The sequence below is a fragment of the Vidua chalybeata genome, chromosome 3, assembly GCF_026979565.1.
Source record: "Vidua chalybeata isolate OUT-0048 chromosome 3, bVidCha1 merged haplotype, whole genome shotgun sequence".
Lineage (NCBI taxonomy): Eukaryota > Metazoa > Chordata > Aves > Passeriformes > Viduidae > Vidua > Vidua chalybeata.
Window position 1 is genome coordinate 17,044,141 of NC_071532.1, and position 17,733 is coordinate 17,061,873.

General features: G+C 37.0%; 1 protein-coding gene across 2 annotated transcripts in view; it reads left to right on the top strand.

The window, feature by feature from the left end:
- The window catches only part of PLD5 (phospholipase D family member 5), a 164,553-nt gene that overhangs the window by 88,879 nt on the left and 57,941 nt on the right, over window positions 1-17,733 (top strand). For both annotated transcript variants that reach the window (XR_008429980.1, XM_053938435.1), the window contains exon 3: window positions 15,563-15,731. Coding sequence is in view for 1 of the 2 variants with exons in the window: in XM_053938435.1 (XP_053794410.1) it covers window positions 15,563-15,731 (169 nt within the window). In the remaining variant the exon portion in view is untranslated. The remainder of the gene's footprint in view (window positions 1-15,562; window positions 15,732-17,733) is intronic.

The window sequence follows — 17,733 nt, forward strand, 5'->3', positions numbered from 1 at the left end:
TGTAAACTTCTGAAACTGAGTTGGTAACTTAATGTGTATTTGAGATTCTTCAGCCAAGACCTGAAGGATTAAGGAAAATTGGGAAAGGAAGTTATATTGCAACATACTTGGGGAGAAAAGGCAAAACCATTACTTGGCAAAGGGATGTAACTTTAAATTGAAAGAATTCTTTTATGAATGTTTTGTAAGGTAAATAAAGTATTGACAAGCATTCATCATAAAAATTGTGATGAATTGAGTCAGCATACAAGTAATGGGAGAGAGTAAATAGGATGGAAACTGTCCAGATAAAGGAGTACTGTGAATTATTTATTGCTCATCTCTGCAGTACTCAGAACATGGACAACCCTAATTACCTAAGACTTGGTCATGATACTTTAAAACAAGTCAGTGGAATATTGTTATAAATTTCCCCAGGCACAAGAGTAAATCCTGTCCTGAACAACTCTTTCAGCTAAATTAGAATGTATTCTTTTTAGTATTGGGTTTTGAAGTTTTTACTCCTGTGACCAAGAAGTTTTTCACCATTTAATAATGCCAGAAAGAGACCAGACAATATGCTGTGGTGGGTTGGCCTTGGCTGGATTCCAGGTGCCCACCAAGGCTACTTTATCACTTGTCTCCTCAGCTGGGTGGGCGAGAGAGAATGTAACACTCGGGTAAGATAAGGGCAGGGAGAGATCGCTCTCCGGTTACTGTCATGGGCAAAACTGACCCTACTTGGGGGAATCAGTTTAATTTATCAACAATCAGTTTAATTTTACCACCAAAGATAATGAGAAATAAACCCAAATTTTAAGAACACCTTTCCCCCACCCCTCCCTTCTTCTCAGGCTCATCTTCACTCCCAGGTTCTCTACTTCCTTCTCCCCAGTGGTGCAGGAAAATGGGAAAGGGCTGTGGCCAGCTGATCCCACGTTATCTCTGCCATTCATTCTTCCTCAAGGGGAGGACTCCTCACACTCTTCCCCTGCTCCAGCGTGGGTCCTGTGGGGTCATAAGTCCTGCCAGCAAACCTGCTCCAGTATGGAGCTCCTCTTTCCTCAGGTCGCAGGTCATGCAAGGAGCCTGCTCCACAGGGTAACAGCCTCCTTCAGGCACATCCACCTGCTTTTCCCTAAGGTCCTCCTGCACCTAAGCTGTCCCCCTCCACCCCCTAAGGTGGGCTGCTGCCTCATCAGGGGCTGCAGGGGAATCTCACCTGTGGCACTTGGAGCACCTCCTCCCACTTCATCTCCAGTGACACTGGTGTCTGCAAGGCTGTTTGTCTCACATATTCTCACTCCTCTCTCCAGCTGTAATTGCTTCTGCACAACAGTTTTTGCCCCATTTCTTAACTGTGTTATCCTGGAGGTGTTACTACCATTGCCTTGACTAGTGTTGGGTCCATCTTAGCCAAGCCACAGCTTGGGTACTGAAATGCAAATTTTGCAGAAATTAGGAGCTGAAGCGCAGAGCATAATCTATGATTTTTTTTTAATCTAAAAAAAAATTGCTTTAATGAAAAATGTACCCCAACCAGGCAAGGTTTCTTATACTCTGCATTTCTAACACTGCTGCCTTTTTAGCAGAGTTCTCCATCTTGTCCTTCAGCCAAATTTGGTTTCACAATTAAAATATTCCTCTGGGTAATTACTGATCTGGGAGATAGACTCAGATAAAACCAAGCAGAACTCACACCACTGAGCTCATAACCTTACCAGGTAAGGATGTGTGTGCCTGTCTTTAGAGAGTGAGCAGTAGATGGAAAGCAGAAGAGATGAGCTGTAAGCTTTTCTTTGTATCTACCCTTTTGGACAGGTGTCTTAATCACCATATCAGGGTTGTAGCCAGATGTGTGTGTTGTAGTGTGTTTTGTGCTGTCTGTGGAAACTGTGGGTAGGAAATAATGCAGAGTTCACAGGACCCATAGAATGAGCAGCTGTGTAAAGAGAAAGTGTGTGATTTATTAAATTTTGTGTGTTGTGTGTGTGGGCCCACTGATGAGGCTGCTCCTAAGTGGATTCTGTCCCTTACAGCAGATATTACACAGCCTCAAATGACTTTTTTTCTGCAATGCTTTTGATTATCAATAACCATTTAAACTAGATTGTTAAAAGCATTCACTTACAACTTTAATTCCTTGCAAACTGAACATTTGTAATCCTTCTACATACTAAATATTTTTTTTTTTTTTTGTATGCATAAAATCATGAGGCACATAAAATTACTGGGCCAAAATTAACTGAAGGTGATTATTAATGAGATCAAACAGTTAATGGATTTGAAAAGTGAACTACTACAGAATTATTAATGTATATTTCCTGGAGATTATTTAAAATGAATAAGTTGGAGCTAAGTTCTGTTCCAAATGAAGTGTTAGGCATTTTGAAATTCACTTTAGGGAGCCCAGATTTTAATTTGTTTTGCTTCATCACAATCCACCATCTGCCTCCTCAGGTGAGGGACACATGAGGGATCTGTGAACAGTTCCATAAACAGTTGGCTTGTACCTGGGAGGGATTAAGGAAACCTATCACTTTTGTGAGAAGTTTTTGTTTGCCAATGGACAAATAAGAGAGACAAAGAAGTGATACTGTGTTACCGTTTTTCTTTCTCCCATCACCATTACTATAAAGCTTTTTAGAGTCTCTTGTTCTCTGTCTCCATTTCTATCTTTGGAGCACCAGTAAGGAGGGCTTTGTTTTGAAGGTGCTGTGCAGGTTATCAGTAATTTTGTTATTTACTGGTAGTCACTGAGACCAAGGGACAGAGACATTATTCCTGCCATAGCATCTCCATTGATATGCATAGTTTGATTAAAGAGAGTCACTGAAACTCTTCCTTCAGAACAGATATTATTCAAACATTTATAATCAGTTATAACTGAAGTACCAGCTCACAGAAATAAACTTCCCTGCTCCTTCTCAGCCCTGAGTTTCCTCTGGATTTGGGAACAGGGATGTGAAGTCTTCAGAACAATATCCTCTTTCCAAAACAGCTTCTTCATAGTGGTAAACTGGGTAAGTAGCTTCAAAAGATTGTGTGATAAGGTGGTAGGCATTACTCTAAATTGCAGGTTGTTTGTTGAGGCTCCAGGTGTTTTTACCAGTAAGGCCTAGGAACAATAAATTAGTCTAATTGTAACCTGTTGTTTTTATCTGTCCTTTCATCTATCTTTCTATCTTGATATAGTCCTAATATGGTGTGCAATGTATTCTTGTCCAGGATATGTTAGATACTGCACAAAACCAGGAATGACACTATACCTGACAGAACTTAGTCTGGAATTTGTGAGAGTGTTGGATGTAATAACCTTTCATTATATCTCTAAAGCATCCACCAGAAGAATTACGCTAGAGTGAATGTAGCTCCTGAGAAGATGGGCATGGAGCAAGGCAATTCTTATCTCCAAAAGTTGAGTTTTCATCTGATGTTTCTATCTTACAGCAGGAAAGTAAAATTTCAGCAATATAGACTTGTCAATCTATTATTTGAGTAAGCCTGGATAAATTGTTTACTAAAAGATGCTACAGCACTCAGCTAAGTATTAGAGACAGAATGAGAGAATGAGTGGTAGTTTAGTCTCTATGGGTACTGCAGGCAGTCCTGATGAACTTGCCTTTAGTTGTGTTAACTGAGAAACTTTAGGTCCACAAAATACCAGAAATAGCAAAATTAAATAATACTGAGGGTTTTTTATAGGAAAAGGATTAGCCTGAGTAATGAGTAACCAGTAAATATGGAGGCTTTTTCTCTTTTTGAATCAAGGTAAGATGGTTTCATATCTAATCACTTTGTATTAGGCAACATAATAGGACATTTTGTGTTTCGCTGATCTTGAACCTATTTTTTATGTAGAGATTTCTAGTTGTGAATGTCCAAATTAATTTATGAAGACAAATGCTGGACTAGAGTATGTTAGGGAATATTTCTGCTTTACTACTAGTGTTCCTATTGAAGTTCTTTTGAAGTAAGTTTTATTTTTGGTTTTATGTATTTACCTTTCTTGTCTTACAGTTGGTTTTGTTCTGTAATAACTTAATTCATCATCTTCATACATCTCATTTGCTGTTGCAAGTGAGTTTTCTACATCCCATCTGTATTGCTTTAATTTACTGATTATAATTTGCCCATTATAATTTATGATTAAGAAAAATTCTTTCATCTGTTGTGGTGAAAGTCTGGTCTCTTTGGAATAGGTTACTTGAAATTTTGTGCTTCCCCAGGTAGTGTTTGTAAGTTAACATATCTTCTGCTTAAAAAAAACCCTAATCCTGATAGTTTTAATCTGGAATATTGTGTGTAAGTGACCATCAGTAATCAAGAAAGTTGAACCCATGCTTGGTAGGAGAAGGTTCTAGAATTGAAATGTTGTGGATGTTCTCAGTTCAGTCAGAGAGAAAAGAGAGAGAAATCTTCCAGGCCTAGCCTGTGAAAGTTAGGAGAAAGAATTCAAACAATTATTATCTCTCTTTCTGTTCGTATTGTTTATAGATATGATCTACCACAGTGTGCTATTCATAGTGCACCAATGGTGGGAAAGGTTTTCACTTTGAGACCAATCATATTTCACCTTAGCGATCCTGGTTATAAAAGAGGAACACTACTTGGTAATAAAGTTCATTCTTTGCCTTCTGAAGATGGAGCCTCTTTATTCCCATCCCTGCCTCAACAGTGACAAAAAGTTGCTTTAATAAGAAAGATGCTAAAAACACTTGGCTGTGTGGGGTGAAAGCTAAAAAGGGAAATTATTGTCATCCATGAAAAGAGCACAGGAGAGAGAAATTACAGGGTGGGATCTCAGTTATTGAGGATAAATCTAGAGCAAGTAAAAGGATATCAAATGAGGCAGGTTTCTGCCTAGGAAAGCAGCAAGATAAAAATATTCCAGTATGACAAGTGGTGGTAAACACTCTTGCTTGTTCTATTATCTTTTCCTCATCTGGATGCCAAGGTCATGGATTCAATCCCTGTAGAGGCCATTCACTTGAAGAGTTGGATTTGTTGGTCCTTGTGGGTCCCTAACAACTCAGAATATTCTGGGATTCTGTGATAATGTAAGAATAAAAACATATGAAACATTGCCTGAAATAGCAAGGAGAGAGACTTGATCACCCAGAAAACCTTTTCCATTTGAGTTTGGAATACCTACTTAAGGTCCTACACACTGTCCACAGGTTCCATTTTTAAAGTGATGTATCTGGTTTTGTATTTGCTGCAGCTAAAGGAAGGTTGCAGGAAACTTCCAAAGTGTTATCATTAGAAATAGTAATTAGAAGTCTTAGTTGTTACTACTGTGCTTCTTGTAATTAGGAAGGTGCCAAGTTATCTGTAAACCCTCTTAAAAAAACAAACCAAAACAAAGAAAAAGCCATACACAAAAAACTGTCACCTGAAACTGTAATCCAGATTAGACTTGCATGAGGCATCTTATGTAAAGAATTGAAAGATGACAATTTAGGTAACAGTATTTAAAAGTATGTCCCTAATGTTTATTGACAGCAGAGTTTTTCAGAGGCCCATGCTGCTTCTTTCTAATGTAGTAATACCTAGGAATTTGCCAAAAATTAATCCTACTTTGTCACTACTGCTTGAGTAACAAGGAGTGCCACTAATAAGAGCTTTCAGTCTACCTGGACAAATCAGGTATGGTGGAGAAACAGAATAGAATGCACAGATCTGTCCTGGAGATTTAGTAACAATATTATGTTTTCTGCCAATTAAATAATTTGTAAGAAATCTATTGAGAGGAAGACTAACTAGATGGAGCAAAACAACAGAGGTCATCTAGACTTTAATACATAGATGAGGGAGGCAAGGGGAGAAGGAGCCATGAGAGCGTGGTAGAGTTCAAAACAGAGCACATCTAGAGCAAAAGATGGTGGAAAAAAAAAAGATGGCACATGGTTGGAACTAGCTTTTTTGATGCAGAGAATGGCCAGGAAAAAAATACAAGAGTAGGCCTATTGTCTTTAGAAAACCCAATGATCCCCACAAAAGGACTTTGCTGATTCCACTCTGGCTTCCTCCCAGCATTTCTTTTCTCAAGAGCAAGAAGAAAGAAAATCTCACAAGAATGAACAGTTCATTCAAAAGGATGCATTTTGAGCACTTACTAACAAAGTTTAAATTTCATTGTATAAAACATCATCACAGTGAAGGATAACCATGAGAGAAATTGCCTTTGTTCCCTCTCAGAAAGTACTCCACAAGGAGCTGGAATGAATAAGCATCTGCAGACAAAAATGAGGGAATTGATATGGGAGCTAAAGAATGAAATAGTCATAGAGAAGCTGGTTAAGCTACTTGAAGTTTGACAGAGCAGATCTGAGCTCCTGAAGTGCTGTTGTGACCCCAAATAAATTTCAGTCATATGCAAACGTTGATATGACAGCCTTCATTTGCGATGAATTTTTTTAATAAGATCAAAATGCAAGCTGTTTTCCCTCTGCTGTTTTTAAACACTATTGTGAAATCACAGTCTGAAAGGAAGTTATTCTGGCACGTGATAAGGTGCTGAAGAGTTTTGTAGCACGTTTTAGACGTGATGAGGATAGGAGTGTATCACAGACAAATTTTAGAGCTTCTTGTCATGATTCGTCATAGCCTAACAATAGCCTAATGGAAGTGTCTTACAGAAAGCCCAAATATACACAAGGAACAGATGGCAGTTTCTGTTCTTAGTCTGTGTCCATTAAATAGATTTCACACATATCCCCAAGGCTTATATCTGTTGTGCATAAAGAGAGCCATGAGCAGAACACTGCAGTGTTTGACCTCTGTATTGTGCCTTCTTGTATGTGAAATTCAGCTACAGCGTGGTCTGAAATAAATGATGATTAGTCTAGAGATCCTGTTGGTTTCTTTGACATAAAAGTGCCTTGGTGTTTCATTTGAAAAAATAATTCAAGTATTTCAATCAGGAGATTGTGAAATAAGATTTACTTGAACTTTAAGAATTTTTTTTCTGATGAAAATATAGGCATTATTCCATTTTAAAAGGGCGCAAATCAAAGCTCTGACAGCAACCAAAGAATTGCATGAATCTAGAAATGTGGTGTATGCTGCCTTTTCTATTGATTTGATTAAGTTTGAAAGGTCAACTTCCATCAGAACATGGGGAAAGTGTGATGATGTCTGTGCCAGTTTGGTTCAAATAATGTCTTTTTGACATTTCTTGTGGCCTTATCAAACATTCCACTTTTCATTATGATGTTTAGTAAATGTACTTATCTTTGTGCTAAACTTTTAGGTAAAGTATGAAAGTTGTGGTATGCTTCAGCTCTGATTGCTGGTTAAACAGCACAGTGGGGCTTCAAGAACTGGCAACACAGGCTGGATTTAGATACTAATGATCAAGTGCTCATCAGTTCCTGTAAGATTTCACCTGAAGTTAAATGATTAGATACCACACCTGAATGTTTCCTAAAATGGAAATCCATTCTGTGTCTTGGAAATTCAAATGTAGTTGTCACTATTGCAGCACTTGTTGCCGCTATAACAAGTAATTCTTCCTTCATGGAATAAGGCACTGATTCTCATAGATGAAGATGGGAAAGCTGGGACAATAAAGCATAGCATTGGAATAGTGTAGTGATTTTCCAGTCAAACCAGCCTTAACTAAGTCTGTGGTTAATCTGTTGTTAATTTCGGGTATTAAATTTATTCTTCATGAATTTGTATGCAGAATTGAAATTAAGATCAACACTAGAACTCTATCATATAGGTTTTAGCTTTATTATATTTTTACACTTGTCTTTATTAAATGTAGCTATACGTGTTTCTGGTTTGATCGCTTGGCTGCTCAGCTTCATAATGTAATTTTCCTTAGCTGGTGTCAAAAAATTCTATCCAAGTCATGAACAATGCAGTATTTATAATTATTCCATAAAATATTTTTATGTTCTGGTGTACTAGGTCTTTATCTGTTTGATCAGTATATATATAAATGGTTACAGAAGGTATAAAAAAGGGGATAAATTTTTTCTGAGATATGTATATTCAGGACCTGTGAAAAAACTTGTTTTACTGCATGGGTGAGAAATGCCAAACTGAAGTCTAGAAGACTAAACTCTACATCCTGTCTTCTCAATAAATTAAAAGTCAGTTCAGCAAACTAAAGACTTCTTTGGTTTTCTGCATTCTTATGATGATAATTCTACCAGTTAGAGATTTCAGAGTCTCAGCTGTTAATACTTATTAGTGATTACTAGTTCTCAGATTTATTTTGCTCGTATATGTAGACTTCAGCAATCAGACAAGTTAATTTTCTTTTGAAATAATTTTAAAATATCTAATTTATTTTGGTATTCTTAAACAGGAATGCTAATGCTATGGTTCAGGCATAACAGTGCTAGAAACCTGAAGCAAAACCACACAGTATTTTATTCCAAAAGGGTCTTTATATGTATTTTGTTGATCCCTTTCAATTAGATTCTAATCTTTTTTTTTTCTTCTTCTATGAGGGTTTTTTTATTGATTTTTAATGATGCTAAATAGTTTTATACAATGGAAACAACAATCATATTTCAACATCCTTGTGTCAACATTTAGAGAGCAAAGGACAGTTGGTAAGGATTATTTTGCTATGTACCTGGATATGTGAAAGTGTAGGAAAAAGATCAGTATTGAGTGGACTGTTCTGCATAATTCACAAGAAATCCTAAGTCTGCACAAACCATATGAAAAGTCCTAAGGCTACTTAAGGCTCTGTGCTCATTGTACTTTATTCATATGTTTTTTTTTAACTGAGGCAAGTATCAGTCATGTCAGTGAAATAAATGAAGATCTTTAATGTTTGCTATTCATTCTTTCTTATGCTCCTTTTTCATTTGATGCTTTATATGACTGCTATCTTGGTTCCAGTATTAAAATTATCTTGGCAGGCTAGATTGAATTTCCAACTAAGGTTCAGATTTGCTTTGACTCCAGGGAAATACTGTCCCCAGTAGGGTGGAGTGACATTGTGAAACATCTGGTCAATTCTTTCCCTCTTTTGTGTGCAGTTTTGCCTTCGGGAACTGAAAGCTGCATCTGAAATGCAACTGTGAAAACTTCATTTTATCACCTAAAATGTGTTTAATTAGAAATCATTCACAGGTTTAAACCTTGGATGACTGGTGAATTTGTATAGTGGATCCTTCTTTTAAAACTTTTGTTCTTATGGTGTGTTATTCATCACAGAAGGATTTTATTATTGGTGCACTGTTCTGAAGATGATGGTATCAGAGGGGGGGTATCATCCTTTTTGTACCAAAGAACCCATGGGACAATCCAAAGAGAAGAGGTATTCCGGGAGTGCTTCTAGTTATTTGTTCTATAGAACTAGAGAATTGAGTCTAATCTTTAAGTGGTAAAAACTTAAGTGGTACAATATTGTTCCACTGACATAAGTGCTAACTGAAAAATCGTATTTTCTATATTGTACCAACCAAGAATGTGGGACATAATGGATGTGCTGTGTGTCTCTGCACGCTGTTTGTCTTCCAGACATCGTGATGAGTGGGCATAAAAACAATTATGTAGGAATAGCAATAACAAAGTGATCTTCAAGTTGATTACAAACAATATAAAAAGGCCTAAGTGGTGAGGAGTTAAGATATGTTTTGAAATATAGTTATGATACTTCAATTGCTTCTGTGGACCAGTAAGAAAAAATGAAAAGAAAGTAAGTGCAAAGAAGAGGCAGCCGTAGAAGGGGAAAGGTATAAGTTCTAATTACAGGAATTAAGTGGTGGTCTTAAGGCTGGACTTCAGTGAATACTTGAAGTTGGAAGGGCTTTTTATTCCCACTCTTGTGCCACAGCCACTTTCTGCAGCTGCATATTTAAAAGTATCAAGTCACTCGGCTGAAGAGTCCTGTGTCTTCTGAGTCCAGTTGCTTGTATAGTGCTGGGATCCTTTCTTATGTCAGGGTGCCCTGGTACCATGGTAGCCCATGTGAGCAGTGTGAGTGAGGAGTCACTGACTCATTACTGTGATGGAGAGCAGAAACCCAGGACCAGTGTGTCCTCTTTGGCTTAAGGCAGCACAGCCTTTCATTTTAAACATCTCTCTAGTCTGCTCTACCACGTACTTGGAAATGTTCAAATGAAACTTTGTACCTTGCATGTCTACAGAAGAATATATTTAATATCATAAGCCTGAATTTATCCTCATTCACCGCAGATCTGCTTGAAAGAATAGTCTTGAACCAAGCATTCATCATCTCAAGATTTTGTCTCTGGACATCGAGGTCTTCATGACTAAAGTTCAAAAAGCAGACAAGTAAATGCCACAAAGGGCTTTCATAGTGTGCATGTACTCAGGCACTTGCACACATACAAATATGCACACACACAAACACGTGCCTCACCAGTTGAGACTATTAGAGAATTTGTGATGTGTTCTCAGATGCTAATAGTTCAGGTGCTTTTGAGTACTGAGCTTCTGCTCACAGTCCTTTGTAAATTCAATCTTAGCTGCTTTGCATTTCACTTTTAGCTCTGGTGTTCTGTTTCGAATTCCTTATAATGGATCAAACATATTTTATTTAAAATTGAAATTCATAGCATAAGTATGTGATAGCACATTTTGTAACTTCTCATCCTGGAAGAATTAGTTGTAATAAATTAAAAAGTAAATATTACATGCAATGCACAGTTTGATTTTTCTTTACTGGATATACCATGTAATTATACAAATATACTGGATACCTTTATACTTCGGTTCTGATCTCAAAGCAGACTTGTTGCACTTGATCTTCCAAATCATTACCACCGTCTTTAAGTAGAATATCCAAATACAGTTGTGTTATACTTTCCCTATTTTTTTAGGATATTTTCTCTGTGAACCTAGAAAACAGTGTTTCTTTTGCATGTTTTTGAAATTGTAACTGTACCCTGTCTAGAAAGGGATTTCTTAATCACTTTCAGAATCAAGAGCTGGAGCTGTGGTTCAGTTGAGAACTGAAAAGAAGGTGCTCTTGGCCTGGATGACAGCTAATTATTAGATCTGATGGGGAATAGTGGTAGAAGGGATGTGATGAAGAAGGATGTGGAGGGTTTAAAAGAGACATGGTGAAAGCTTTAATTGAAAGCACTGAGAAAGATGGTAGGTTTGGAATAAACATTAAGATTCTGGTGTTATAAGCTGAACTGGAGCTCTGTGAGTAGATGTGTTCCTTCAGGTCAGGGAATGGTGATTCCAGGGCTTCTGGGTTAAGAAAGAAAGAAAAAGGGGTCACAAGAGGGTATCTTTAAATAGGACCATAGTGCCGGGGCAGAACTCATGTCCCTTTCTCAATTATCTTCCTTTTTTTTCTCTCTCCCTTGTCCGAAATAGAGCAGCCTTATGTCAAAGCCTTCTTTAATCCTTTATTTCTTTATTGTCTCATACAAGTCATTGCAGTATTTTCTTACTAAGTTTCTTCCCTTTAATGGTGAGTAAATTCAGATGAAGTAGAGATGCTTAAGTGCATATGACCTGGGTTTTCTTTAGTGGATGACTGTGGATTGAGACAAACCAGAGTAAATAATGTTCCAGAGTTTATTGTTTTAATATGGTATGAACCATCAAAAAATATTCCTTTTATACTAATAGAATTGTCAGAGCTAAATTTTTCAACAGAGCTACAAACTTCTGCCAATAGCCCCAGAGTTTTTCAAGAGATAGACATATAGCATCTGTCTATTTTCACAAGCCTATGTTGGCATTATCAGATGAAATAGAGCACTAGGGAATCAGAGAGGGGAAGGGCATCTTCATTCAACAAGTGTAAGGTTATCTGCTAATGATTTTGAGGATAGGAAAAATCTGTTTTAATCACCATGGTACATTTGTGTTTTGCTTCGTTAATATGCCATTTTTTTAGAATAAATTATGTCACTATGTCGAACTTTCCTCAAGGTCTGTGAGTGACCTTCTCTCCTGGAAGTTTTTGTAATACTGTATTTAAAGAATCTCTTTGTGGGTCATATTGAAACAAAAATGAAAGCTAAATTTAGCTTTTATTGATGGAATTGGGGCTTGCAAACTCAAATTTTTGCATGGAAGTTTTAATGAAAACTTGACTAAGCATTGGAACTTTGTTATTGTGCCAAACAAAAAGGGAATATTACAAAGGCAAAATCACTTAGTATAAAAACTTGGTGGTTGGCTTTTTGTATTACTTCTGAGCTTGGTATTGGGTTTTAACGTTGGAATTTTATGGTAGAATCAATTCATTATTAAAGAGAAATCTACACTGTGAAAACAACATTTTAACTAGTGCCTTAGCTAGATTAAATGTCTTTTTTTTTCTTTCATTTTTGCTAAAGAACACAAAGTAGAATCATAGTATATGATGAGTTGGAAGGGCCCCATCAGGATCATTGAGTCCAGATCCTGGGCCTGCATAGGACATCCCAAGAATCACATCATGTACCTGAGAACATTGTCCAAACTCTTCTCGGACACAGGCTTGCTGCTGTGACCACTTCTCTGTACTTGCTATTTGGTAAAAAGGAAGAGTAGGAAAAATATTATCAGGTAGTGTCTGTTCTGAATAACAGTTTTGTTAACTGGAATGCATTTGGCTTCTACTGGACAACCAAACCCAAATTATACAATGGCAGGAGCAGTGCAGTCATGTGCGATATTTAGTGCTGGTCCCACGGCCTGGTGAATGCTATGCAGATTTACAAGTTGGGAGATGCTCTCCCAGTGAAGAGCAAGTTTACTCCAATAGTCAGGACAAGAGGCACCTTGTCCTTGGCACGGGCCCTTTTAGGAGGAGTTGAATTCCTTATTGCCCCGTAAGTTTTCCTTGCTACTTTTTTTGAAAAAATAAAAAGTTTTAACCCATGACAAATGAGGAAGAGCCCATGTTTTGCGCATATCTTGATGGTATCTGTAACAAAATGTATGTGAACAGCAATGACCCACAACTCTTCCTGCATTATAGCTTAATGCACACCTAAATAGTGTGAAGTCAGAAACAAACATGTATGTGTTTGGCTGGGTCAGGTCTGTCATCTCAAATATGATGAGTTTTGGGTTTGGAGATATTGGAAATATGCACAAACCTGACTGGATAGTGTCCTGATCAACCTGCTGGATTGGCCCTCATTTGGCAAGGAGGATTGAGTTACATGACCTCCAGATCATCTTAGGCCTTCTGTGGCAGGGTTAGGTTTTTAGTGGCTCTCAACTTGCCAGAGAAAGAGACAGGATAAGTGGAAGTTAAGCTAATGTTTTCCAGTGAGACACAAGTTCAGTACAGCCTACAGGAAACACTACTAATAGCCACTGGAAGTGACTGTGACAGATTCAGTCCCATCAGTAGGCTCCTGTGTAATTGATTTGCATGGGTTCCACTAGAAAACACTGTGTATGTCAGGCAATATTCTAATGTTGAGAAATTTTGGTCACTGCTTGTTCAAGGGAGTGATGTGCACTTTTAAATTCTAGCTAAATCAGAACCGCATTTGACATAATTTTATTTTTGAAAAATTATTTGGTATTAAGAATGTATTTGAAGCATATTCAGAATAACTCTTTACTGTATCTAGATGTGATTGAGTTGGGGATGGAAGATTTCAGAAAGAGGTGCATTAATTTCTGATCTTTGCAACTAGATTATGAGGTGGGTTTAATGTCCCTGTAGAGATCACTTTGTCTTCTCAGCTTCAATTTCTTCCTCTTTGAAGGTGGCCATCCTACAACTCTCCATAAAAAAAGTTCTGGAAACATGGGCATGCTAAGAGCCAATGCAATATGATTTGTAATTCTAACTATTGAAAAAGAACAAGCCAGGCTTTCAAGGGATCTAACTAAAGTTTTGTGAAGTTCTATAACAGGATTATTGGCAAAAGTAAGCCTAAACCTCTGAGTGTTAGAGTAAAATAGTTTATTTTTAAATGTTTTAAAAAGAGCACTCAATTTTTAGAGCACTAGTTATTTCATGAAATTTGTAAACAAGGTAGGTAGAATGTTTTAGAATAGAATATGCTTCAAAGACATTTAAAAATCTAGTTGTGTTTTTAACATTTTACAGCTTATTTGCTGAATTCCAACTTCTTTACTGCCATGTAGCTACGTTAAATGTTAATAAATAGAATAGTGTGTTCAAAGTAAATTGTGGAGAGTATCATTGGTAATTGCAACTTAGTGATACCTATGTTGTTTGACAGATTTGAGGGAATAAGAGAACATACAGGAGGAGCTGTGCCTGTTCTGGTTTGGGTGGTGGGATTTTTTGCCAGGCTAGGATATTGAGTGTGATAATGACCATGGGTTTACTTTGTCACAATTCTTGCTGGGTTTTCTTAACATTGTTTAAGAGTACCAATCTTCAGTCTTGTAATGGGTTCACTTTACAAGTATGCTCAATATTCTGAAATAGCTCTAAAAGTTTCCATTTGAACCCTCTAGGCTGAGCTGAATGAACAGTATATACTGCACTAATCTGTTTTTCTAAGAGTCAAAACATGTACTAATCTCTTTTACCCTGGAATTTTGTAATAATGATTTACTTAAACTTTACAAATTATATTCATATTACTAGAGTTGATAATTAACACTATTGACAAGTACAAAACCAGTGTGGAAATGCTTGATGTACTTCTATATAATAGAGGAGTGTTCTCCGAGTTCCTATTACAGCTTTCCTACATCTGGTTTGTATCATTCACAGTAGAAGTGGCAGATGTTGGAGGCATTTATATGAAAATTTATTCTCTTTACCTAAAGACAGAATTGAAGAACTTGTTTGACTTTATTTCATTTTAAAATCCCGCTACTGAGTGTAGAAATAAGCTTTACCTGCTGCAATTTAAGGAAATCTAGCAGTGGGGTGCTGAATGAAACACATCATTTCTCTGAAGCAGAGGAGCATGTTTTAAGATGACAGTTTGCTACAATGCTTGTTCGGCTTCCTGGGTGTGATTGTATCCATATGAATTTGTGTACTCTAATTTGAAAATGTTTTGAATACTGTAGACAGTAAGATCAAAGAGCCTTCCAAAAAAAGCAAGAAACTAAAAGGTCATAATTCTTTTTTAAACCACTGGGTCCCAGTTAGAGCCTTACACAGGTAAACAAAAGCAGAAAAATTGGGTAGCTTAGAACACTTGGAAAGGGAGAATTCATATTTAGAGATGTCAATGTAATCAAATGTCAGCTGTAAAAGACCTAAGAGAATGCCAGGGAGTATACATCTTGCCACATTCTTTAGAGAGAAGAAAATATATTCAGAAATGAGAGTGGCAAAGCAAGAGGAGATTGTTTCATTCTTCCCATGCTCACCTTAAGGATTGGTTCCCACTTACTGTGTTGTAGGAAATAACTTTTCCCCTGTGTAAGCTAATTTTGCAGAGCTTTGAAATCTTGACTGGCTTTGCTGCATTAGCAATAGGTCACTTCTGCACTTCATTGTTCTGGGAAGTGTGGAGCATGACAGTCAGATGCTTCAGAGAGAGTTACAGGATGGCAAACTGCTGAGAGCCTCTGGGAGCAGATGTTGAACCCCAGGCCCAAAATCTGAAGTTCTTTACAATTTGGAGCCTTCTAATAAAGAAAAGTGCTTTTGTTAAGTGGTTATTTTTTCCTTATCTATTCTCAGGGTTGCTCTTGTGGAAAATATTCCTGAAGGGATCAACTATTCAGACAGTGCACCATCCCATTTGTCTCTTTTCCAAGGCTGGATGAATTTGCTTAATATGGCTGAAAAGTCTGTTGACATAGTATCTTCCCAGTGGGACCTCAATCACAGTCATCCATCAGCATGCCAGGTATGTTCTAGCCTAACAAAAGAGTGGGACCTTATCAGTCTGTTCTTGTTGTCAAATTTAATTTTACAGAACTAAAACCCTTCCCTGTAGCAGAACTATTTGTTTGGGTAGTCTACAAATCATTTTCTTATGAAGATTTTCCTGCCAATACAAAAGTTTCTAAGAGCAGTGGTGTGCTTGGACTAGGTAACGTATACTTATAGCACTTCCATCTTAGGAAGATGGAAAGGAAGACATAGTGTAGCCTTAAGAAAGCTGTCAAATTGTATCTATATTGGCATATCCACCTATTTGGTAATATTCATAAATTTATACAATAATTTTCTATTTGACACTACTGATGAAATAAAAGGCAAGCATGTGGATTAATTCTTTAGCCAAATAGATGGATAGAATTACACTTACAAAGAACAGTATTGTATCAGATGATTCATAGCTTTTCCAAATTAGTCTTGGGAGGAAGCAGTGTTCAAGATTTCTGCAATTAAAAACAGCATGAAAAATCATAAATCATAGTGAATAAGGCAGAGATGCATTACAGTGATGCTGTGCCAACAAACTTCATTCTTGAGAGCAATCCTCTTAGAAATATGGTCAGGAAAGGTTTCCATTTACCATCACTTGTGAAACTAAGATATCGAAGAAGGGATAGGCTGAGAGTATCTCCTCTTCTCCACTAGATAGATTGTTTGCTGAAAGGAGCCACTCAGCTGACATGAAATGGTGCTAAAATGGCAGCCAGGTAACTGTAAGGAATCGACTCTGTTTTACCGTGGCATAAACTCTTGGCTTTACTTTCTAGTTCTGTTGATACAGTGCAGTAAAAAATGCCTTTTGGTAGATGATAGGCAAATCCTGGTATTCTAACCAACTATATTCTGCTTCTTTTGAAATAGACTGTAGCCTAGTTGAGCAGCATACATTAACTTTTCTTCAGAAAAAGTTTGCTGCATGTCCATTTAAAATACTGAAAATTTAAGGTGAGTAAATAAATAGAAAATGTAATGCAAATCCTACATTTTAGAATGCTTATAAATATTGGAATGTGGGTTGTGAATAAATTTATGCGGAATATCAAAATATTGACTTTTTCACAATGTAATTGTGCAGCTAAACGTTATTTAAATTTATTGCCTAAGTAGCTTCAAACCCATGTACTGTCATTCACACAGATGAATTCAAGGAGATCGTGCCTTAGATGTTTCTAGGATGTGCATGAATTGATATGTGCATGAATCTTTCAAAAATAGATTGTCTGAAAAAAATTCAGCATGTCATTTGCTTCAGAATTGGCAGAGCCTAACAAATCCCAAACAGAGGATATAAAATAGCAAAATTGAAATTGGGATTCCAGTAGTTAAGCATCAAATCCATTCCCTTTTCCCATTTCCCATTCCACATTCACATTGCAAAGTAAAAACTGTAAGATACCATTCAGCAGGAAAAGGAAGAAGAGATGTCTAAGAATTGGATTCGGTCTTTTGTCCTCAAATGCACAGTTAAAGCCAGAAAAATGAAACATTTTTCATAATACACTATTCTAGCTATCTTTTTCTGCCTGCTAGTAGTCTTACAAAAATGAGTAATTACTTCTGTTTAAAGGCAATTAATATTCCAGTCATTTTCTCATTTGTACAGCAGCATGGGCTGAACAGCTGATAGATCTTTCTGTCAAGCTTGTCTATTCATGCTAAAACACTGTATTGTTATTGGCCAGTCTGATGGCTAAAAAATTGCCAAGAGGCAGTGTTTCTTAGCAAATTGCTGCCCCAGAGAATGTACACAAAGCTCACTCTGTGAAAGGGAAGGGAGAAATCTTGTATCGTTACATCTGCTTTCACCACTCAGTGAAGTGAAATTTCAGAGAAGCTTCAATAACTATAATCTAGTAATTGTTTGAAGAATAAGTCCAATGCCCTCAAGTCTTTACAATTTGAGTTTGGGGAAATTTGCCCAGCACAGCAGAAGCATTATGGAAGGTAAGGGGATGAGATGCAAAACT